The sequence below is a fragment of the Candoia aspera genome, chromosome 6, assembly GCF_035149785.1.
Source record: "Candoia aspera isolate rCanAsp1 chromosome 6, rCanAsp1.hap2, whole genome shotgun sequence".
NCBI classification, from domain to species: Eukaryota; Metazoa; Chordata; class Lepidosauria; order Squamata; family Boidae; genus Candoia; species Candoia aspera.
The window spans coordinates 86,049,830-86,074,275 of NC_086158.1; the positions used below are offsets into that span (position 1 = coordinate 86,049,830).

Sequence of the window (24,446 nt, forward strand, 5' to 3'; positions counted from 1 at the left end):
ATTTCTGTTATTACAGTCACGTGAAAAAGAGGTCTTTCCTTGAACCCACTGGACTTGGTTGGGAATAAAGGCTCTCTACACCATCTGTCCATTTCTGGCACTTCCCAGCCTGAAGTCTTGTTGCACTGCAGCTAGAAGGGAACAGTGTCCTACTTGCTTTCAGTGTTGGCCAACATCATCCTCTGCTATTGGCTGAAAGGGATACAAGCCATGTTCTTGCCATGAGCCTCAGAATAATGGCCAGTCTTTGCCTATCTTCCAGATGAAGGGCTGGATATTCATGGCTTGTTGCACATGATCCAGTGGCTGCTTCTCTCTACAGCAGCGTTTCTCAACCTTGGCAGCTTGAAGATGTGTGGACTTCAACTCCCAGAATTCTTCAATTCCTCAGAATGCTGGCAGGGGAACTCTGGCAGTTGAAGTCCACGCATCTTCAAGCTGCCAAGGTTGAGAAGCACTGCTGTAGAGTGTCACTTACAGTTATTCTTTCTGCCTGCCATGCCTTTGGTCTGGCACTTTCCCACACTGGCCTAGGCACATCAGTATAGCCTGCTTCACCTCAAGCCACAGCACGGTTTGGTTTTAGGTTAATGTGTTGTGTGAACCCAGCCACTTGTGGCTTTTTCTATAAAATATGATTAGGCAAATCACAATTGATGAAGGATAAACCAGTTTGGTCTAGTGGTTAAGGCAACCGGCTAGAAATCAGGAGACAGTGAGTTCTAGTCCCGCCTCAGACGTGAAAGCCGGCTGGGTGACCTTGGGCCAGTCGCTCTCTCAGCCCAACCCACCTCACAGGGTTGTTGTTGTGGGGAAAATAGGAGGAGGAAGGAGCATTAGGTCTGTTTGCCGCCTTGAGTTATCTATAATATAATAAAGGCAAGATAGAATATGAATATATATATATATATATATATATATGTACATGTATATGTACATGTATATAAATAAATAAATAAGAAAGAAAGACAGATGTCCTGTCACATTTTAAACAAAATAATAGTACTGTTTTTGTTAAAAGAAACAAAAATTCTTTAGACAGCATTCTTCTTGTACTCCTACGCTGAAACTCAAGATTGGATTCAAGGTTAGATATAGTCATGTGAAAAACTAAGTACATCCATTGAAATTTTTGACTTTTTAAGTATATTTTCAACATACAGATATTTGGAAGTACTGAAATGACAGGAGGTAGAGAAGTGGGTGCTGCTGATGTAACTCACTGAAGAATTCTGGCTTCCTAGGGGTAAAGCCCTTCTAGTAAGTGATAAGTTGAGTTTATAATGAAATGCTTACCACCTCTGGTCACTCTGAGTATGTCGCAAATGTTCTTATGCAAACACCACACAAACACCCAGAGTGGCATGGCTGCCTCCCTCCCAGCCTTTGATGGGAAAACCAGGAATCCCCAGAAGAGGAGATCTGGCGCTGGAGGCACGTGGCAGGAGGTCAAAAGCAGAGGTGATTTTGCAGGCTTAGCAGAACCCAGCACAGTCCCTGGCCATGCCTCACTTCCAGTGTCTCCCAACCATTGGGGATCCTGCTAGGCCGTACTTAACCCCGGGGAATGGGGCCACGGCTTACATCCAATTTTCGGGGGGCCGAGGACGCTGACTCTGCGCGGCTGCGTTTGTTCCCTAAGCCAGGCTAATGGGGGACGGTCTCCCCCCCCCGCTCAAGGGGCTCTTGCTCCGGGAAAGGGGAGTTCGGAAGCTTCGCCCTGAAAGGGGGAGCGTCCGGCTGCTTTGGGGCACCTGGCTCAGGCGCCGCCCCCCCTTCCCCCTTGGCGCTGGACTGAGGAAGGGTCCGGGTGGCTGCAACAAACGCAGCCCTGTGGAAGGGCTCGGGGGAGGCCAGAGCGCGGCTCTTCACCCGCGGCCCGCTCCGGGCGCCAAGCGGAGGTTTCGAGCTGCTTCCACCTGGGGCGCGAAGCAGCACCACACGCCGGCCTCCCTCTCCCAGCCCGAGGCTTTCCTTCCCGGCCGCGGGAGAGGCGTGGCCGCCGGCCGGCCGAACCAGCAGCGCAGAAGCGCGGGGAAAAGCCGGGGCACCGCAGCGACGTCCAACAGCAGATTGCGGACAGCCAATGCCGAGGAGGCTCCGCGGTGGCACCAAAGTTCCGCCAGCCAATCGCCGCCCTCCGCCTCGCCCTCCGCCCCGTTGCAGCGTCACCGGCTTCCAGCCCCGGCAAGCGCTCGCCCGGCGCGCGCTGCTTCGGCTCGGCCAGCACTTCTGCCAAGGTCGTGGGAGCGCAGCCAGCCAGTGGCGGGTTACTGCAGGTCGTTGCCGGCAGTTTAAATTCCTGGGGAAGGGCTCGAGGGACGGAGAGCGCTAAGCGCAGGCTGCCAGACGTCGCTAGAGCCCCGCCGGCGACGCAGCATCCGAGGAGGCTCCGGAGGATCGGGCGAGAACCGAGAAAGCCGCGCCTCTCGCCGCCGTTCCGGGCGAAGGAGCTTCAACCCTGCAGGTCGAGGGCCTTTCGATGCCGTCGCAGTTTTTGCAGGAGGAGGTACGCCTTCCCCGCGGAGCCGGCCGGCGGGGGAGCCCCTCTCTCCGCGCCCAGCCAACCCGGGGCGGGGGCGGTGCGCCGCGAGGTGCCCTCAGCCGCCGGGAGCCTTTAGAAACGTAGCGCCCCCGGCCCCCCGCCTCCGCCCCCAGGCGACGCCGGGGCTCCTTTTCACAGCCCCCTCCCCTAGCGACTGGCGTTTACCGGCGGAAGGATGCCTCCGTTGGGCTTCGCCTTCGCAGTGGCCGGGAAGAGGCGCCTGGCTCCCCGCAGGTGAATCCACGCCGCGGCGGGGAGGGAGGTCCCGGGGCAGATCTGAGGCGCTTGCTGCGAGGGGAGGTGCGCGCGCGCTCTGGGGTGGGTGGGGGGCAGGCAGTGGCTTTCTTTTTGGGTAGCTGCATGCCCGGCCATCGCTGGCACTGAGCCCGCTTGAAGGTAGGGCTGCCTACTAAGGATGCTTCTGGCGCATCGCCCTGGGCTTATCATAGCGCTTAACTAGCAGTCCAGACAACCGGTTACTCTCCTTTCTTTTGCCACCCAGTCCTGACTGTTTGCAAGGAAATCTCAGGGAAAGGTAAAGAGGGAATGGCTACCTTGGATTTCTGAAATGGCAGAGCTGGGAGGCTGCTCTTTGGAAGCCCTCTGAGGTAGCCAGCCCCCACACCCGGCACTTCAGTGGCAGTGAGATTTCCACACTGGCAACATTCCCAGGGAGCCTTGCATTGTGCAATTGCCCTGCCTTAGCTACAAAGCTGTTGCAGGGTTCAGATGTTACTCATTCAAATCTCTGAGTTTCCCCACCAATTCTCTTTTGCTACTGGAGAAGCTTCCATTGTGTCTTTCAGCTGGGAGCCCACTCCCTGGATAGGCTTTAGCAGTCTCGCTGTAGTCTCTTATGGCAGAGAGAAAAAAATAGTCTTAAAATTAGGTCAGAATCTTCTTTATATTTAGTTGAAATAAAGCCCTCTGAATTATCCATCACTTTTGCCATGTTTCAAAAACACTATTTACAAGCCCTAAGTGTAATATTTTAACTACAGGCTTCCTCCTTAAAAGTCATAGCACAAATCAAATCTGAGGCATAAAGAAACTGAGGCTGAATATTATGTAGACTTACTTAGAAATCCAGAAGCAAATCCCACTGAAATCAGTAGAAGAAAACTGTACTGACTTCAGTGGGATTTGCTTCTGGATTTCTAAGTAAGTCTACATAATATTCAGCCTCAATTTCTTTATGCCTCAGATTTGATTTGTGCTATGGCTTTTAAGGAGCAAGCCTGTAGTTAAAATATTGTACTTAGGGCTGGTGGACTATTTAGCTGCTACAGATTTATGCTGTATACAGACATTCTCCATTCATATCTGAACATCTATATTGTCCAGAACTCTTGGTACAGAAATATAATAATTATTCATTTAAAAACTTGCATCATACCTTCTAGTGCATATATGCACCAAATAAATGAAATGCATGGAGAAGATAAGTGGAATCTCTTGCTGACTCCACTCCTGACATAACTTCAGTACCGAGCTGAGGAACATGGGTATCTCTGCCTGCATGCTCAAATTTCTTATCCTATGGAGCACTAGTTGCAAGTACAGTTAGGTATCCAGCAAACTGTATAAGTTATAATTACAAATAGTGGCTTTCAGACTTGTATTTAATGTGTCACTTAATACCCATCACTGTCTACTCATATCATACGAGATGCAAGCATTCTGTTGCCTCCTAGGCATGTGCCAGCTTTCAAGAGTGAAGAACCCAGAAAGGAGGAAGATGTTACTGGTTTTTGGTCAACATAGGATTTTGTGTGTAATTTTGGTTGTTTTCTTTATTTGCCAGATTACTCCAGAGTTTTCTACCATGCCTGCCTTTGCTGACATTACCCAGAATGGGGTAGCTCATTCAGAAAAAGTCCATCCCACTTATGAGCATCTGGGGTCAGGGAGAGAGATGACAGATGACATTTTCGATGAGACGTATCGTGAGAAGGAGGGTCCTAAGCCTGTGATGAGATACGTCTGGAGGAACATTATCCTCATGACTCTTCTCCATGTAACTGCACTGTATGCCATCTTGTTCATACCTTCTGCAAAGCCACTCACTTTGGTGTGGGGTAAGCCAAAACTGTCCTCATTTATGTTGGAAGAGGGTAAATTTACAAATAAGAGGGTCTGCCTTGCTGCAGGGGCTTCTGTTGTTTTCAGTTGGTTTCTTTCCTCCCCTTCGAGTTCCCAACATCTCCCCAATAGCCACAGGGAGGGTCATAGCCATTTGAACTCAGAAACAAGCTGTTCTGGGCAGCCACATGAATGCTTTAAGAGTTCAAAAGACATACCCAATTCTGTAAGAAATATTCAGTGCTTCAGAAGGTCATTGGATTTTGCTACGTGCAAGAGAACCAGGCCTGCCATGCAGTACTTAAGGCTGAGACCTTGAAGAATGGCTGCTGGTCAATATGGACCACAGCACAGACTACGGTTTCCCATACTCCTTGGAGATAATGCAGTTCATCAACATCTGGAGGGCCCTAAGCATAGTCAACAACCAATTGGATGAATCCAGTGATTTGACTGAGCATAAAGCATTTCCTTCAGGATTCACCACAGAGAGCAGGCGCTTCAGAATACAATACTTAGGGGTAGTGCTGGGAAGTATCCAGCATCCTTCTAGGGTAGCAGAGGTAGTTAAATGATGAATGAGATAATGTTTTCCAGATAATAAACAATTTCTAAGTTCTTCAAAAGGTGGTCAGAGAGTAAAATAAAGGTGCAAGTATTTGAGATTGTGCCTTTTAAAAATCATTTTTGAAAATCTGCTCCCTAACATGTCTTAATAGATAAGTGCTTCTTCCTAGTTTTATGAAGTTGCGTTGGTTGAGGGAAAGTGTAACAAGACAGAAAAGACTTGCTGTCCACGATGTCGCTCATCTCCACTTAGAGCTTTGTGCTACACGTTTTCAGAGGGCAGCATTTAAATGGCCTTATGTTGCATGCGGGTTGTCTTAAATGCAACTGTGGCATTTCCCACTAGTGAGATGTGCAGTCTCCTAAGAGTCTGGAGAGTGGATGGCACACAAATATTTGTATAAATAAGTACATAACTAAATATGAAGATAGTTATAATGTATACATTTTTCATTATGTACATAGCACTTTAACCTGCTCTAGGAAGTTAACAAAAAACAAAGAGACAAACAGTAAAAATCACCAGTAATGCAAATTAATTCAGATTGAAAAGGGTTAGCTAATGAAGGTAGGTCTTGGCTCTTTGTCTAAAAGCAGAAAGGGGGGATTTGAGGGTATCTCCTGGGGGAGCCAAGTCCAGGTGGAGGAGGTAGAAACATCCACTTGAGAGGAGATGGAGTTGAAGAAAACCTTCCATGGCTTGCTGCTTCCTCCACCCCCACTTTTTCATTATATCCACTGAAGATCAAAGTAGATGGAGGGTGGCGTGGGTGTGCTGGATAGGAGGAGTGAACAGCACACGAACAAATGCCAGAAGCTCCATCTAGTTAATTGTTTGAACCATTGCACAAAAGCCTCTTCAAACTGAGAAGTGAATTTATTTGAGAAGTAGAAATTAAAACAGTCATAATGGTATAGAATATCTTAATTACAACTCTCTTTGACTCTAGATAGCATTCTAAATACTGGGCTAGATAGCAAAAGCCACATCTCAGCCTATCTATTTTCACCTTTATAATTTTTTTCACCACTGGCAAGAACAATTGAGCCATCAATTAAGGTTGGTTCTTTTTTCTTTGGCTGCTCCAAGTCTGAGTTTTGTTGACATGTGCTAGAAACAGGCAGCGGAGACCCATAGACATAATTGTATCTGTGGAAAATGGCCCTGTGCTTTCAACATTTGAACACTGAACATTTTTGATCAAGAGGCGATCCAGATGGCCAGCAGTTGGCACTGTTAATTCCTTTGCCTGCCTCTGAGATCCTTATGGACCAAGAAACATACTTAAGAAGTGAAAAAGTGGTCAAAGCTGGCATATTCCATGACTTGGAAAGGGTAAAGATTAGGAGAAGGCAACTACATTAAGGAAATTGAGAGAGAAATGGAAGTAACTCAGGAAGAGCTGAAAGAGGAAGAGGCTGCATTTGGCTGTGTCTTAACAAGGAGCAGGGGGGAAGTGGAGTGGGGGGCAGAACTAGAGTGCATCAAACTTACCTGGCAGAGAAAGAAGACACCAGAGCAGGAGTGGAATGCAGAGACTGGCAGGCACTGCGAGGGCAGAGAGGGGACAAAGTATGCTGTGTTTTCAGTGTGTGTTCAGAAAAGTCAGGCAGACACATTGGGATGAACATTAAAGAGAAAGAATGGATTATAGGGAATGACCCTTGCCTGCTGGAGGAAGAGTGAGAAACTGGGTTCCTCAAGTATATTTTTGTTTTAGGTTTTAGACCTCAACTCAGCCTTCTAAACTGGTTCCTGGGCGGCTGGCTTGTCTTTTACTCTCATTTTCCTCAAAAACTGGAGTATGGCTATTGGCTGTGCCCACCATAGCAAGCATACCATCTATGGAGTTCCCCTGAGACTTATCTAAATTTCCAAAGTATCTGTTCCATTCCCTCTGATGTCTTCATTGGGGTCTAGTACTCTTGCAGAGTGCTGGAAAGCATTTGGCCCAGAGAGATCAGAAAAATCACACACCAGGCATTTCTATAAAAATAAATTTATTTACAGAAAGCACAAAAACATATTTACAGGCTTGTGCATTCACACACGCTCTCAGAGAGGAGCTGCTTACTTAGCTGCAAGGCTAAAAACTAGACAAGTCCTGCAAGCTGCCTTCCCCTCAGGCAATGCAACTATTAACACCCAAACTGAGGACAATTAAATTTGACCTCTTCACTCAGCAGATGCTTAAGGAAGTACTTAATTACCATGGCAGCCAAGAGCAGAAAAAAAATGCCAACACTCCCCCTTTTTTTATGCTAACAAGTAAGACACAAACCAATTTTCTTTGTCAACTCTGTATGTCTTGGTAGAGCAAGAGGTTTGGTTAAAATATCAGCCATCATATATTTTGATTCACAATATTTTAACATTATTTCCCCTTTGGCTATCATGTCTTTGATATAGTGATATCTAATATCTACATGTTTTGTCCTATTCTTGCAGGTTTCAGATTTTGCCATAGCAATGCAAGCTTGATTATCCTCATAAACAGTTATAGGCTGGTTCACTTCCATGCCTATGTCTTTTCACAACTGTTTAAACCATATAACCTCATTACAGGTTTGTGCTAGAGAATAAAACTCTGCTTCTGCAGTGGAAAGAGCAACAAGTGTTTGCTTTCTAGAATGCCAGCCTAAGCTCGACCCAGCAAATTGAATTAAAATCCCAGAAGTGGATTTCCTGTTACTGGCATCTGCTCCCCAGTCAGAATTGGCAAAAGCCTGCAATTTCTTTGTTCCACAGGCATTTAGCTTCAGGCAATAATTCTTTGTTCCTTGCAAATACCTTATTAACCTCTTCAGTGCTGCTTTTCCAGTAGATGTAGGCTTCTGTACCTGTCTATTTTAAATGGCCATAGAATTTGAGATATCTGGGCAAGAGTGATTTGCAATGTACAGTAAACTTCCAATTGCAGATCTATATTTCTCTGCCTCAGTTAATTGAGTTTCTCCTATATCTTTCGAAAATTTGTTATCATTGGAGTAGAGACTGGTTTACAGACTTGCATATTAAAATCCTCTAGGAGCTTTTGAATTTTACTACGTTGGCTTAACAGAAAGCTACCATCCTTCTTCCTGTGTATTTCCAAGCCTAGATAATTTGTTACTGTTCCAAGGCTTTTTAATGTGAAATGGCTTTTCATGCAGGCTTCAAAATCAAGCCATAGTGATGAACTGACATTCCTTTGAGTGCAACAATTTTTAACAGTAATCTAATTGATTCACCTTTAGTAACTGGTGCAAAAGTCTTGTCAAAGTCTAAATCTTTCCTTTGAGTGAACACTTTTGCAACCAACCTTGCTTTATATTTTTGGATTTTGCCATGAGCATCCCTTTTCAGTTTGAAAACCCACCTACAACCTAAACAGCGTTCATTGGGAGGTAGATTTACTAGTTTCCATGTTTTATTTTCTTTCAAGGATGCTAACTCCTGTTGCATGGCAGAATGCCAATTTTGTGCAATCTCAGGTGGTAAAGCATTCACTTGTTCTAAGGACTCAGGTTCTGTGAATATGTGAAAAGCCTTTACTGTTTCAGCCTGAAAACGTGATGGAGGAACGCCTTTATTACTCCTCTGAGATCTGCGAGGTAATACAGGGCTTAAATTTTGACTCCTATCACTTTCCTGAGAAGCATCTGTCTCATCAGACAGATCTTCAGTTTGCTTTTCTGGCTTAATGTCCTCATCAGGCAAAAGATCACCATCAGCAAGTCCTTGCTGCTCTCTTGTGGTGGTCAGATCAACTGGAGAGCTAGAGTTTAATCTCCCCCAGTTTTGTTCAGCAAAAGAAGCGCTTTTGCTAATTATTAATTTCTCTCCCACTATGAGCCTGTAGCTCCTTTGGCTTTGTTCACAGCCAACAAAGATGGCTTTCTTTGTTGTGGGGCCTCCTTTCCTTCTCTGTTGTTTTGGAATATGAACCCATGCAGTGCTACCAAACACTCTCAGATGATTTACCTTTGTTTTCGCACCATAAAACAAATGGAATGGAGTGTCCTGAATTACAGAGTTATACAGTCTGTTTTGCACATAACAGGCAGTGGACATTGCCTCTCCCCAATACTTAAAAGATAAATGTGAATCTTTAAGTATGCATTCCATTGCATTTTGCAAGGTTCTGCCCTTTCTTTCAGCAACACCATTTTGCTGAGGGGTGTAAGGGTTAGAATTTGTTCTATCCCCTTTTCTGCTAGGAACATTTTGAATTTGTGAGAAAGGTACTCTCCTCCTCTATCACATTGGAGTGCAGATACAGGCCTAGGGAATTTTCCATTTGCCCATGTCACAAAACTTTTAAATTTCTCAAATGCCTCATCTTTATGTTTTAAGATGTAGATAAATGTGTATCTTGAGAAATCATCAATGATGGTCATTGCATACCTTGCTTGTCCAAGACGTGGAGCAAAAGGACCAATAATGTCAGAGTGTACAATTTCCAAAAGTCTAGTTGTAACTCTGTCACTGTGCTTACTCACAGGAGCTTTTAGTGTTTTGCACTCTTTGCAAACTACACAGTCTAAGTATTTGTCACAGGGTTTTATCTTTAGGTCAGCACACAGCTGTGGCATTTGTGCTATATACTTGAAATTAGCATGACCAAATCTCCTATGCATCAGGTGTACAAATTGGTCATGATATGGCGTGTTGCCAACTGCAGGCTTGCAGCGTGGCTTCCTTGCATTTTGCACAATGTACGAGGAGTCTTTTAACATACCAGTAGCACACAATTTCCCATTTTTACGTATCTCACAATCATTTTTCTTAAATGTTATGATATACCCTGTTGCAGCCAATTGTGCCACAGATAAAAGGTTTGATTGTAAATCTGGCACATACAACACACTTTTTACAGTTTCTCCCAAGCAGGATAAATACAAGTCACCTTGTCCCATAATTTTGGTCACAGACCCATCAGCCAAAGATACACTTTGTCTTTCAGTTTTAGACAGTGACACAAAAGAGCTTTTTCAATTACATCAATGACAATTGGCCCCAGAATCTAACACCCATACATCAGAATTACCCTTCTCAGCAACCTGTGCAATTTGGGTTGTCTGAAGAGCCTTCTTCTGTGTTGCCCTTGTGTTCTTCTTCTCTGTCTTTCTACTCTTGGGTCTCAAGGCACAGTCTTTCTGCAAATGGCCAGCTGAACTACAAGTGAAGCATCACTGGCTGGCTAGCGCTGTAGCCTCAGCTTCTTTTCCCTTCTTTTCCCTCGTTTTCTGATGCTGTAGCTTTCCAGAAGAGATGTGGGGGGGTGGTTCTTTCCTCTCTCTTCTCCCAATCAGCGAGTAAGTGCTGTGTAACATACGATGGGGTGAGGTCTGCTTCAGGCATAGCCTCCAGGGTATAAATTAGCGTGTCCCATGAGGACAGCAGTATATAGGATTTTGTGCGAGGTGTAAATTCCATTCCTCTCTCCTGCAACTCAACAAACAGCTGCTGAATATGATGCAGGTGCTCAGGAAGGCTATCTCCTTCTGCAAGGTAGGCTCTGTACAGCTTTTTCGTCAAGGTAACTTTACTCCCTGCTGTTGCCTTTACATACAAGTCTCTCAAAGCATCCCAAAGTTGCTTTGCAGACTGCATATCTCACATGTGGACTAGCTGATTATCCTCAACTCCCAGGATAATGGTGGCTCTAGCCCACTCATCCTGTCTAAGCCATTCAACAGTGGGATTTTGGGGGGTTTGCTCACCAATTGGCAGCCAAAGATTCTCTCTGCGAAGATACATTTCCATCTTCAGGGCCCAGTTCAAATAGTTGGTCTCTGATAGGCGCTCCAGAGGCATCGCTGAGGGCTGGGAGGTAGCCATGGCTTCTTCCTTCTTTTGCAAATCACCTCAGCTGGCTTCTTTGTCCTGTAGACCAGCAGTTGCTGGAAAATCTCCAGGCGGCTCCAAAGAAAAATCTTCACAGGTCTTTGCTACCTGCCTTTAAGTTGTGCATGAGGTATGGAGCTGATCTCTCTGCTCTCTCTGGGGTTTTATTGGGCTGTTTTACTGGGTTTACTGGGACCATAACCTCTTGCAGAGTGCTGGAAAGCATTTGGCCCAGAGAGATCAGAAAAATCACACACCAGGCATTTCTATAAAAAATAAGTTTATTTACAGAAAGCACAAAAACATATTTACAGGCTTGTGCATTCACACTCGTTCTCAGAGAGGAGCTGCTTACTTAGCTGCAAGGCTAAAAACTAGACAAGTCCTGCAAGCTGCCTTCCCCTCAGGCAATGCAACTATTAACACCTAAACTGAGGACAATTAAATTTGGCCTCTTCACTCAGCAGATGCTTAAGGAAGTACTTAATTACCATGGTAGCCAAGAGCAGAAAAAAAATGCCGACAAGTACTACAGTGCCCAATTTTCTTGGAAAATTTTCTTGGCAAATCTGAAAGAGGTTCATCAGGATTTAAAAAAATGTTTATGTTTATAACTTTGCTTTACAAAGGACAATAAAAGAGCAAAACCAAGAAAATAAATAAATAAATCCAAAGGACAGCTTTCTGAAATAAAGGATTGTTCTTTATAATAAAGAACATATGGTCATTGTGGCTGGTACTTACAACTAGAAATGAACATCCATTCTCTCTCCCCTCACTAGAGTAGCTGACCATTTCACCACGCTGTACTTGATACAAAGTACAAAATAGGGTTTGACTATGGAACATACCACAAGATCTGGGGGGCATTTGAAAATTCAGTACAAATTGCTGGGAGGGGATCATGGCCAGTATGATCAGAATGGAATTTAAGGCAACAATTTGCTACTTAAAGGTTGCCTTCTAAGATATAGGCAGGCAATCAGCTGGAGAGAGATATTCAAGGTTTGGGAATGATAGCTCAACCAAATGTTCCCCTTTTTATTTCCCATTAATATATTTCTGTGGCTTAGCACTGTTTTTCCCCCTAATGGAAGCAGAAGTTGAGTCCTCACAAAGGCATTTTGTTCTGAACAAGATCTGAGTTCTAAGTCAATTTGGTCATTTCTCTGAGAAGATGTACTGCAAGAGTGGCATCTGGTTCATGTTCAAGCTGCCATCATTATATAGATTGTCTTGTTAAATGTTCCTTCTGGGAGGATATAAAACATCCCAGTGGTAACATTTGCATTTCTCAGGGATGAATCTGAGAACTGTGGGAGGCTAGCTCTGGGAATATCCTGTGAAGTCATTGCTGGAAATAATGGAAAGCACAATGTCTTTTCCTGGAAGAGCTTTGAAAGGCAACCTAAAATTGGCCATCAGCTCAGGTGTGTCTCCATATTACTCACATCCATCTGCAGTCCACCTCCGTCTTTGAGAATAATGGAATAGCAGAAGGATAATCTAGTCAGGGAATCTTTGTTTCAAAGGTTGAGATCTATTTTGCTTTTGAGTGTCTCTCATGTACTTATTCAGCCACTTTCTTGACAATGATCCCAAAGGACCACTGGGGCTTGAAGACAGCCCAGTTTTCTACACTGCCTCTCAGTTCCAGATGTGTAAGTGGCACCTTTTTACAGTGATTTCAGCACTATGATAGTTGACAGATGTTCTCAGATTATAGTGTTTTTCAATATAAGTAAAGTACAATTTGGAGAAGTATCAACATCTGTAGGAAGAAATATCTGGGTTGAGAATGTACTCCATCTATGAAAGCTCCACTGTACGATTTGTAAAAATACCAGTTTATGGAATGTTTCCCCAGCCCACGTTGAATGCTTTTAAGCAGTCATAGAGAATTGTGTCATTGGCCACACTGCCATCTTGGTTTTGTTCTTTATTTTTCTTATTCTTATTTTCTTGTTCTTTCTTTCTTTAGTTTTTTATTATTCATATTGTGTTTTATTGTTTGTTACATTGTGAGCCTCCCAGAGTTGCCTGGAGCCGATCAGTGCCTAATAAATTAAATAAAATTAAAAATACATAAAAATACATAAAAATAAATAAAATATTTTCTTTAGATTGCTTTTTCTTCTTCTGCTGTAATTGTAAATCATTTTGAGTGTTTATTTCCCTGACAAAAATTGAATATGCATTTATAAATAAAAAAAATGAAACTGAATGAACTGACAACCACCTTAGCCAGACAAAGCTTATAAGCTTATTTCTTTCCTAGGACCTGCAGAACTAGATCAGGCTATGCTTTGCTTATATGTGTGCACATATTTTTAGAATGACCCCTCCTTTTCCAAATCTATTTGTTCTTCACAACAGTTTTTTCTGGGCGTGGGTTGGGATCTTGCAAAAACTTACAAACAATTGGCATTTTCAGTTTGCAGATGATAGGTGTTGCTGTGTCAGTGGCTTTTGGCGACAGGAAGGTTTGCAATTTTGGCTTTTAAAATCCCACATTATTGTTTAGTATTAGATGTAATTGGAACAAGCTGCTAATTAAGCATCTCTACATAAATTACCTAATTTGCATGCTTCAACATTTACTTAGTGAATATTGTGATTGAAGGTGTTGGTGATAGGCTCGAAAAAATGTGACCTTGCAAGGTTGTGCAGGTAAGGAAACCTGGTAGTAAAGGGGTTTGCTCTTGATTATAGTATTGCCTGTTTCCAAACCAATGGGATTAATGGAATGTTCAGGGTCATCATAAATAGTTGCAGCTGAAATCCAGTGCTCAGATTTGCACGCACTTTTGCTTAATGCTTCCCAAATGTAGTAATGTCAGGTGAAGGCTTTCTTGACTGGCACCTGCCCTTTGTTTGGGTAGCAATATGGGGATTGTCCTGAATTCTATTCCCAGCTCTTCCTATTAATGAATCACTAGCACTTGATTCAAACTCCAGTTCCTATGATAGTTAAAATAATGTAGCATCCATTTAGGTACGCAGTATTCATCTGCCTGAAAGAATTCTCCAGAGGGTGAGTTCAGATCCTAGCCTATCTGCATCTTAACCTGCACTCCACAAGACCTGGACTGAAGACCTCACGTGGTTTCCAGGCCAAACTTAGTGAGTAAGGAGATAGAGTGGACTTGTCAGCATCCAGATACTTCCATCCCTCTTTTTGTTGAGTTGGGTAGATAAGGTGCCTTCTTAGACAAAAAAAGTAAGGGACGCGGTGGCGCTGCGGGTTAAACCGCTGAGCTGCCGATCGGAAGGTCGGCGGTTCGAAGCCACGCAGCGGGGTGAGCTCCCGTTGCTCATCCCAGCTCCTGCTCACCTAGCAGTTCGAAAACATGCAAATGTGAGTAGATCAATAGGTACTGCTTCGGCGGGAAGGTAACGGCGTTCCGAGTCATGCTGGCCACATGACCCGGAAGTGTCTATGACAACGCCGGCTCTAAGGCTTAGAAACGGAGATGAGCACCGCCCCCTAGAGTCGGACACAACTGGACTTTACGTCAAGGGAAACCTTTACCTTTACCTTAGACAAAAAAACTCTTGACTGGACTGAAGTGATTTATGCAAGAGCAGATCTGAATCCTCTTAAGGAATTACTGGGGATAATGTTTTAAAATTTTGCCTGTGGCATGAGTCCTTACTTTGCAGGAGTTAGCATGATAATCAGGATGTTTGAAATGTGGTTTGGAATTGGATAATTAATCACTTGTCATATCAAAAGCAACACGTAAGTCATACAGTTCGGGTTCTTAAGTTCCATAGATAAAGGAATTATTTCTGGACATCTGTGATGCTTCATAATAGAAGACTTTTGATTCCTACACAAGGAATATGCAAACCTTACACATTAGTTGTGTGATTTAGTAGTGAAAGTGAATCTGGAAAGAACCTGGACAACCATGCACCAGAGTGGATAGTGTCAGGTCCCATGGTTAGTTAGCTGAATGGAAATCCCTCTTCTGTCTGAAGTTTATCTTTTCTGAATATTAAAGAAGTTTTTTTTTAAAGCTGGGGCTTTTGGGGATTATGCTAAGATGTCAGTTCCATCCTCTTGACAGGTTCTTTTCCTCCCCTTTTTCATCTATAGCTGTTTTGTGCTTCATCTTGGGTGGTCTTGGAGTTACAGCTGGAGCACATCGACTTTGGAGTCACCGGTCTTACAAAGCTACCTTGCCTCTCCGAATATTCTTGGCCATAATCAACTCCATGGCTTTCCAGGTAGGAAGGGGCTTCAAAGGCAATAGGAAATACGGCAGACAAGGCTGCACATTTCTGCAGTTTGGCCCTGGAATTCCGTACAGAATTTGGCATCTCATGGAGAATGTGAACACTTCCCCCTGTCATTTTTATAAAAAAGTTTCCAGTTGGCGTTTTGTTTTGGTTACCTAGTTACTTTTTAATTAACCTAGGCTTGGGGCTAGCTATAAACCATCATTTATATTCCACCAAAAGCTCAGTTCATGTGACAAGCCAATCCCCAAAATAACATTTTGAGCGAGATGGGTGAACCAAAACTGGCTGCCAAAGACTTCCAGCCATTGTTGTCTCAAATGTGACCAACGCTCAAGTTGGTCTAAAGATATTCCCTCCCACTGTTTGCAGAGAAAGCAAATATTTCCTCCTAGAAAAGAACAGGAGCTGGAGCAGGGGTTAGGGATGCTGGCTGGGGAATTCTGGGCGTTGAAGTCCACATATCTTAAAGTACCTGACACTGGGAAACACCATCCAAAGACTTTTGGACATCAGACTGCCATTTTTCTGGTCTCTCCTGGCATCATTTAGTCAAGACCTGTCAAGTAACATCAGCAAAATAAAATAGTTTTAAATGGTTGAATATTACTTTTGTTTCTAAGGGTTATACTCTTATTGGAAAGGGTGGAAATAACAGGATGCTCTGCTCACAAACACTTGAGTCAGTGTGGAAGGCTGGCTTTGCGATTTGGAAGGGATCCAAGCTGAAGGTCCCCAAGCTCAAGGCAGCCTTCCCTCCTCCCCGCTCATGTTGGATCTTGTTACATTGTTAGACTACGATCTTTATAATCCATCACCAGAATTAATAATGGCTAGGAATAGGTAGGTAGCCAAAATCATCCAGTGATTTGGTCAGATGGGAATACTTTTTGCCTACCCTAGAGTAGAGTAAAGGATTAATAAAGTATTTTTTCCCTTCTTCCCTGTTCCTTGGGGATAGGCAGGGAGTAAATCTAAGGAGCATTCTACTTTTGAACATCGTTCAAATTATTCTCTTTGTGCTCCATCTAGAATGATATTTATGAGTGGGCCAGAGACCACCGTGCACACCACAAATTCTCTGAGACTGATGCAGATCCCCACAATGCAAAACGGGGCTTTTTCTTTGCTCATATTGGCTGGCTATTGGTGCGCAAACACCCTGATGTCATTGAAAAAGGACAGAAGCTGGACTTGTCTGACCTGAAAGGTGACCGAGTTGTGATGTTCCAGAGAAGGTGAGCAAGGGGTTATTGCAGTCATGAGAAATGAAAACGATCTGGGAAAAGTGCTTGGCAGTGACTGAATTACAATGCCAGCTGAATTCTTTTCATCATCTGCTGCAATTGCTATCTGTTACTGAATTGCTAATTGAGCCCAAATGTTTACTACTTGACTAGAGACTAAAGGCCAGACCTTGTGTTTAAGCCATTATAATTCTTCTGTTGAATTCTTCTTTTTATTTGCTGCATGTTATCTTCCATTTCCTACAGTATATCAGAATTATATACATTCGAGGAGCAGGTGGCAATCGTGGCTAGGAGGGCCTTTGCTTAACTTCGTATTGTGCATCAGTTGCACCCATTTCTAGATTGAGGAGCTCTACTCACAGTTACTCATGCCCTCGTCACCTCCCAGTTGGACTGCTGTAATGCACTCTACATGGAGCTGCCCTTGAAGAGTATCCGGAAGCGTCAGCTGGTGCAGACTGTAGCGGCGTGAGCAGTTATATGTGTTTCCAGAAGAACACACGTCACACCTCTGCTCCACGAGCTGCATCAGTTATCAGTCTGTTTCCGGTCCAATTCAAGGTGCTGGTTTTGACCTTCAAAGCCCTCTGTGGTATGGATTGGGTTATCAGAGGTATTCCCTGAATACATCTGCCAATCCCATTAGGTCTAACAGGGCGTGCCGCAGGTCCCATCGACAAGAATGAATAATATATACATCAAGGTAATTTATCAAAAATTGAACCTTTGGTGAAGTAAAGATTTCTAGAATGTTCAACAACTAGAATGACAGTGTTCGACTCGAGTCAAGGGCAGCAGTTCAGATTTTTAGCAATTGTAATTTTGAACTTGAACATTCATTGCTTTTGAATGAAACATGCCACCCTTGAGCACTGTAGGAGGAGAGCTGTGTTCCATGGTGGCAAAAAATCAGGAGTCTGGTAGCACAAAAGTTTGCGCCTTTTAATAAAATCCGTTAATTGGAAAAGGTGCTACTAGGCTCCTGACTTTTTGCTACCCGGAGCAGTATCACCAATAGTTTCCTTACTGAAAATGCAGAAATTAGAGTTCTGCCATGATTTCCATGACACCCCATAGTTTGGTATATTAATACATCCAATTTTCTTTTCAGGCATTACAAGGCCTCCGTGGTGCTCCTGTGCTTCTTGTTTCCTTCCTTTGTTCCTTGGTACTGCTGGGGAGAAGCCTTTCTCACCAGCTTCCTGCTGTCTATTCTCCGCTACACAGTAACCCTCAATGCCTCCTGGCTGGTGAACAGTGCAGCACACACGTATGGCAATCGGCCATATGATCGCCATATCAACCCCAGAGAAAACCACTTTGTGGTCTTTGGAGCCTTGGGTACGTAAGGCGTAGGAAGCCAGCCAGCAGCCATGGAGCTGGTGGTAGATTGTGGCGCTTCAGTTCCGGTTTCTATTTATTCTATTTCATCAGGGGCCCAGTGCAGACCAAGGCCGCTCTAGGAGGGATGGAGAAGACCTAACCCTTCCCTTCCCTGCTTCGTTGGATAGTTCAGCCTCCCTCATGCTGTAACAGATTTTTAAGAGACCCTCTGTTGTGGCCAGTGGAGTTTTTCACCTGCAGACTCTGCAGTCTTGTCTTATTTTTCCAAAGGAACTGAGAGAAGGATTATGTTTTTTCCCATCTTGGAAATCCAGATCTGAATCCTACCAGTGGAGGATATGTTAAAGCCATATTTTAGTACGAAGGGTGGGTGGGTGACACTTTTGGAAAATATCAGCTGTTCTCTTTATAGCCTTGTCAAATTGCTCCTGTTCAGCTTTTAGGCTAGGAATTGGCAACAGGTTTTGGCTGGGGGTGCAGGGGAATGGCCGGGAACTTCGTGATGCCCTTGGAATAGGCAGAGGCCAGCAGGTTGGCTTCTGTGGTGAGATGAGTGGCTTAAGCAGCTTAAGGCTGTTCCACCAAGAAACAAGAAAAATGGGTCCTGTTCAAGATGGGGAAAGCATAGGGTTGTTTTAAAAGATAAAAGAAGAGCCTTACAAAGCTTTGCAAGGATTAAGGCACTGGTTTTGCACCACCCAAAATAAATACTGGGCAGAATTTTTTTTCTCAGCATTGGGAGGAGCAGGGGTGGTAACACAGCAACAGATCTTTCCCTCCCTCTCGGCCACCTTTGAAAATTCCCTTCTGGTGTGCAGCAGCTGGCCTTAAAGCAGTCTTCAGTGCCACCATGACTCTCGGCTGTTGTGAGATGCTTTTCAAAGAAGGTAGGTACAGGCCCCCTTTCCTCAGCATCATCCAGTCCCAAGGGCCTTCAGGGCAATTAGGTTGTAAAACAGCCTCCACTGATAGAAATAGAGGCTCTTGGAAGCTCTATTGCAGATAACAGCATTTCCGTGCCCCACCATCAGCTACTCATCTGAGGAGGAAAAAAAGCTTTTTCCTGGAAACAGGAAAGGAAGATTTCTGGGCTAGAGGCTTCTTAATGTTGGATTTTAAAAAAAGAAAGAAATCTAGACTTCATATCAAAGTATTTTGAGCGTGTAAATCCCACAATGTAAATCTCACTTTCCATGATAATTCCAATAGTAAATCAGCACTTGAAATGACCAGAAAGGAACGAGGTTTAACTCAGTTAGTGCTGTGGTAGTATTCATAAAAGATGAGCTGTTTAATCCTGTGTTTTTAAAAACAAGTTAATGGTGGTAAGACAGACAACAATATATGCGACAATATAGGGATAAACAGTGAAGAATAGGGAATTTAAATATGCTACCGAGCTAAGCACAACGTCCTCGAACTGATCTGCAAAACTCAATACTTGTGGTCTGGGAAGGACTACCAGATCAGTGGCGCAAAATTTGGGAAGACCGCTAGATGGCAACAAGGAGATCAGAAAACTTTGCTACCATCTCAACATTGTCCTCTTTCTGGTGCTGCTGTGGGTTCACTTCCTTGTGGGGAAAAGCAAAAGAAGCCCTTCCCAATTGCAGACCCCTCTCCCTGCTCAGAGATGCTGGCGCTTGTAAGCTTTCCACACAAACCAACATCTTTCTTGCCCACACAGGGTTTTGGATGGGTTTGTGCTGTGGGTGTCGATGTCTTTTGTTTTGCTTTTCTATTACATGCTTTATGATGCTGTCTCCTGGCTTTAGGAGTATTTTATAATGAAGAGGGGCTAGTAAACGTTACGAATAAATAATAAAAAGTAAAGGACTATGATGCCAGGAAGCCCGTTTCAGATAAATGCATTTCCTGTGTCACAAGAGGGGAACACTGAGTAGAGTTGGCTACTTCCCAAAGGCTACTCCTAGGGAAAGGAGGGGAAGATGGGCTTTGCCTCTTACCATTTTCTTCTTGTTCCTCTCTCTCTTTAGGGGAAGGCTTCCATAATTACCATCATACTTTCCCCTTCGATTACTCAACGAGTGAATTTGGCTGGCGGTGGAATTTCACTACTGGTTTCATTGATCTGATGTGCTATCTTGGCTTGGCCAGCGACTGCAAGAAAGTGGCCAAGGAGACCATCTTGGCTCGAAAAATTCGGACTGGTGATGGAAGCTAGAAGACTGGCTGAAGACCTGTTTCCCTGACGTTTGTTTCCTTGTCTTTCCAGCAACTTAGTTATACATTTGATTTGTTTACTAGCTGTTAGGACTGTGCAAAGCATCAAACGGAGGGGGCTTCGCAAAGTGCATTGACACAAATGAACATTAAATCAGTTGTGTCCTCTGAAAGGCCAGGAGCTGCTGTTTTGAAGATTTTCCTGGTTCCCTGCTCAGGTGTGTGTATACACAGCTGCTTTGCTTGGCTGATAGTTGAATCAGATGGGCTTTCTGTGCATGCACACACAGATGGGAACAGTCAGGGTCGCCCCTCAAAACAGCCAAGCCAAGCTGTCTTCACGTTGCAGCTGCTTCATGCTTTGAGGGTGGATAATTCACTAATTTTGCAAAGCCCCCCTTTCAAATGCTTTGCACAGCCACATAACTACCAAGCAATGTGTTTAGGATGTTTAAATGGGTGACTAACTCATTCTAGTTTTGTCTTTTGAAACAATATATTCAAGGCATGTAGCCAAACCTTGCCCCCCACCCCCAGTCGGTCTTGGAGGCTGCTTTTCTAAGTCTTTTCCACCCCTCCTCTGCAAACTTTTCCTTTTCTCTTCTCTGTTTTTTTCTCTGTTTCTCTCATTAGAGTTAGTTAGACTTCTAGGCAGCAGTTCTGAAAACTATTAGAAATTGAGAAAAGGATGTGTATACTGAATGGGAAGGCAGAAGATAAGATCATCTTATATGAGAAGCACCTAATTTTACAGATCAATCCCAGAAGTAGCCGTTGAGTTTTTAGCTGGGACTAGGCAATTGGAGCTCCCTCCCTCCACGTCCTAGGAAAAAGTTGTATTGTCTCTTGGAGGAGAGTCAGGTTGTTCCTTAATGGTAAAGGCAGGATCTGTTTTGAATTTTATCCTGCTCAGTCTCTCTCTCTCAGCAATTTCCCCCTATCGCTTACCTTGCAAATGGTGGGGCAGAACATCTGACTGCTCTCGGCTTCGTTTTGCGGACATCTCCCATAGGCCCAACTCTTACTCCCCTTGAGTGTTCAGCTGGCTAGTCGCTGCTTCCAAACGGGGAAGTCACTTGCCCCACAACTGATCCCGTTTTTAGGAAGGGGCAGAGGCTACACTATTCTCTTACTTGATTTGATTATCTCAGTATTTACTATGAAGTCATGATGGGAACCTTTGAGGTAGTCATTGTGGAGACCTGACATTGAGAGAGGCAGAGCTTTTATACCAGAAAGAGGGAACTTGGGAGCATGTGGTTTATTTTTTCATGTATCCCATTAGGTCTCATTTTTAGGGCACTTGTTTGCTAGCCAGTGGAGGACACGATGTCCTTGCCACACCTACCTCTAGCAGTCTAATTGGTCTCTCCAGGGCTTTTATATTAGCCATGAGAGTAAATGTACTACATAGAGGTCAAACAGCAGAGCAAGAAGGGATGGCATATCTCCATTCCCTGTTGCTCAGTTTCCCAAAAACATCTGGCTGGGCCCTGGAAGACAGGATTTGATGAATGACTACTTTGACCCATCAGGCCTCCTCTAAATATCTAGGCTTATCTGAAAATTCTTGGTTAAGATGCATCAACAAAGACAAGTAGATATGGCACCAAGATGAGTATTTTGCCCCAGTCGAAAGCAAGGGTATAATAACCAGTTAGTTAAAATTTGGTTGTACTTCCTTAAGCACTTCAGCAACACAAGGAAATAATGGAAAACCCCATGGACTTCATTCTTCTGGTATTTGGAAAGGTAGGATCTCAGACACCCTTGACTGAACATACTTGTTTCCCCCTTTGAGTGCATCTTTAAAGAACAGCATGTACCAAAGGTGTAAAGACCAATCGTTTTGCTGATGGACAATTGTGAGTTCTATAGGTATTTATTGAACTTATACCTTCATTATTGTTTACCTACAAAAGTGAATACAAAAGGATCTCAGAGGGCAGGAAGTTATTACCAGGCTGGCAGGACTTCCTGAAAGGTCTCAGGTTTTAGTTCTCTTAGCCAGAGATATCCAAGGCCCTTCCCTTCAGTTGAGGAAAGAGAAAGAATGTACTTGGGAAGTTTTTGCCCAGAAGTAAAGAGTTTAACAAAAACCTTGTAAAAACTCTAAGTTAAGCAGCCTGCAGGCTTGAATTGAGGAAGATTTAGTGAGACATTCCCTTTTTTCAATAGCAGAGCAAAAGGGAAAGAGGAAACGGACAAAGGAAAGCAGCGATTATGTTTAGTAGCGTTTCTCAACCTTGGCCATTTTAAGATACTTGCTGGGAGTTCTGGGGGTAGAATTCCACACACCTTAAAATGGCTAATGTTGAGAAACACTGATATATAGCAAAGATTCTAAATAAAATCAATAAAGTCCCTTACTTAGCTAATTAGATGCTATGTGCTTTATGATTCTTGATTTAGAGGTTTGTACTGAATTGGAAGCTGATGGTTTGCTTAGATGCTGTTAGAAAAGCACAGGAGCAGAGCAAAGTCTCTAACATTGGTGGGAACCTGAGATCAGGAAAAGCCCGCTTCTTAGCGGGGCATTTTCTTTTCTCCAAGAATGCGGCCCCCTCCATTTTTTATGTCAGTGGCCTAAAGAGATCAAGAGATCACAAAAAGATCGTATGATGGCACATGCTGAATCTGCCATAAGATGTTTGGAATTATATAGGCCTGGTAAAAATGCTCTTTGTCTTCCTCTTAACCCTGGTAATGTCACGCTACGAACTGGTCTATTCAGTCATGTGACAGGGGCAACAAAAAAGAGGCCGACAGGCCAAACATGCCTTTTCCTCCTCAGGATGGGGTTTTGAAACAAAGGCACGGTCACATTCACACACACATGGACAAATGCGATTGGACACTTGACCGGAGCTATGTGAACTTATGAATGGGATGCTACTGAAAGTCCATGGAAGGAAACTTAGTTGCCTCACATGTCTTGGTAATTGGACAACTATTTGGATGTGTCTTACAGGTTTATTGGGTTGATTTTTTAGGGTTTTTTTTTAAAAACATGAATACAAGTATTGAGTTATTTGCTGTCTTTTATTGTTGTTTAGTGTGTAAATTATTTCTGAAGTATCTTTCAAGAAATATTTTTACATTAATTATTCACCTGCATTCAATTGCGGATACAGGGAGTTTTTTTTTTCTTGGGTTGGGTTCAGTTTTGGTTAATTAAAGGCTTTCATCACTTGCCAAAACTAGTCTTATTTGCTGAGGTTTGTGCTTAGTGCAGAACATTTTAGTGTGTGTGTGTGTGTGTGTGTCTCTCTCTCTCTCTCTCTCTGTGCCTCTCTGTCTCTCTCTTGCTGGGCGCTTCCAGATGAGGCTGTTACCACAGGGTTCCCTTGCTCCTTACTCACAGAATCAGGGGGTGTTAAATTTTTCTTTCAGGTTTTTGTACTGCTTCTTTGGCTGCTTTTTTTGACCATGGAAAATCCATTGTGGAAGGAATGAAAGATTTGCTGTTCAGTGCCTTTTCACTGATACTACTGGGAATCATGTTGTTGGGCTTAGCATGATGTGTCGGTCTTAGGAGAGAGCGAGGCCTTGCAGCCAGAGCAGAGCCTTCACATTTGGCAAGGCAGCAGCTTAGAGTCATAGACAAGCCTCTTCTGCCTGCCCTAAGCTGGAAATGTGACGTGACTTAACTCTTCCATGGCTTCAGGTCTGATATCTGCATCACTGGACTTCTGTTTACTATTTGGGACAAAGTTGGCTTGCATATCTTCTTTCTAGTTTAACAATTTGTTTGTAGTATTAATTTAATGTTACTTTGTTTGTAACACTTGCTGGCAATATTCTAATAAAGGTGATAGTGTCAAACCATCAGAATGCAATAGATAAGCAAGTTTATTGCCCCACTCCTTTTAAGCTGAAAAGCAGAATATCTAAACAGTTGGTATGAAAGTTAATGTGTATTGTCTAAGCTCCAAAGCTCTTGAAGTTGGGTAGAACCTTTGTTTTTCTATTTCTAATATTTTCACATGTTATGTGCTCACAACTAATTGCTTCTAATATGAGACTTGAAGTTTTTGTTTATAATAAAATAGTTGATTTTCAAGTTCTTCAGACTTTCTGTGAATCCACCTTACATTCCCCTTATTCAGTTCCTACTCCCAGGCCTCTTAGGAGTACATTTTTCCTTGAAGGAGAGACTTCTACTGCTCTATGGAAATTTGATTTTAAGTATAGCTATGGTAGCACCCCACAAAGTCTGACATATGTGTGCCTCTTTGAATCCAAAGTACTGCACAATCCTACAAATGTATAGGTTGAGAAAGATAAGAGAACGGGGGTGAACTACATAACAATTGTCCCAAATCTCCTGGGCTGCTTCTGCCCAGCTAGTCTCCTTTTTCTCGTTCAGCCAGTTCAAAAATTCTCCAGAATTAAATGC

The 24,446-nt window shown here is 43.5% G+C and overlaps 1 protein-coding gene across 1 annotated transcript; it reads left to right on the forward strand.

Moving 5' to 3' along the window:
- Window positions 1-2,322: 2,322 nt before the first annotated feature.
- On the forward strand, window positions 2,323-24,110 carry SCD (stearoyl-CoA desaturase). The gene is made up of 6 exons (XM_063307595.1): window positions 2,323-2,509; window positions 4,350-4,623; window positions 15,127-15,257; window positions 16,302-16,507; window positions 17,631-17,860; window positions 19,861-24,110. The coding sequence occupies exons 1-6, from the start codon at window positions 2,483-2,485 to the stop codon at window positions 20,046-20,048; spliced, it is 1,056 nt and encodes a 351-aa protein (XP_063163665.1). The 5' UTR covers window positions 2,323-2,482; the 3' UTR covers window positions 20,049-24,110.
- Window positions 24,111-24,446: the final 336 nt, after the last annotated feature.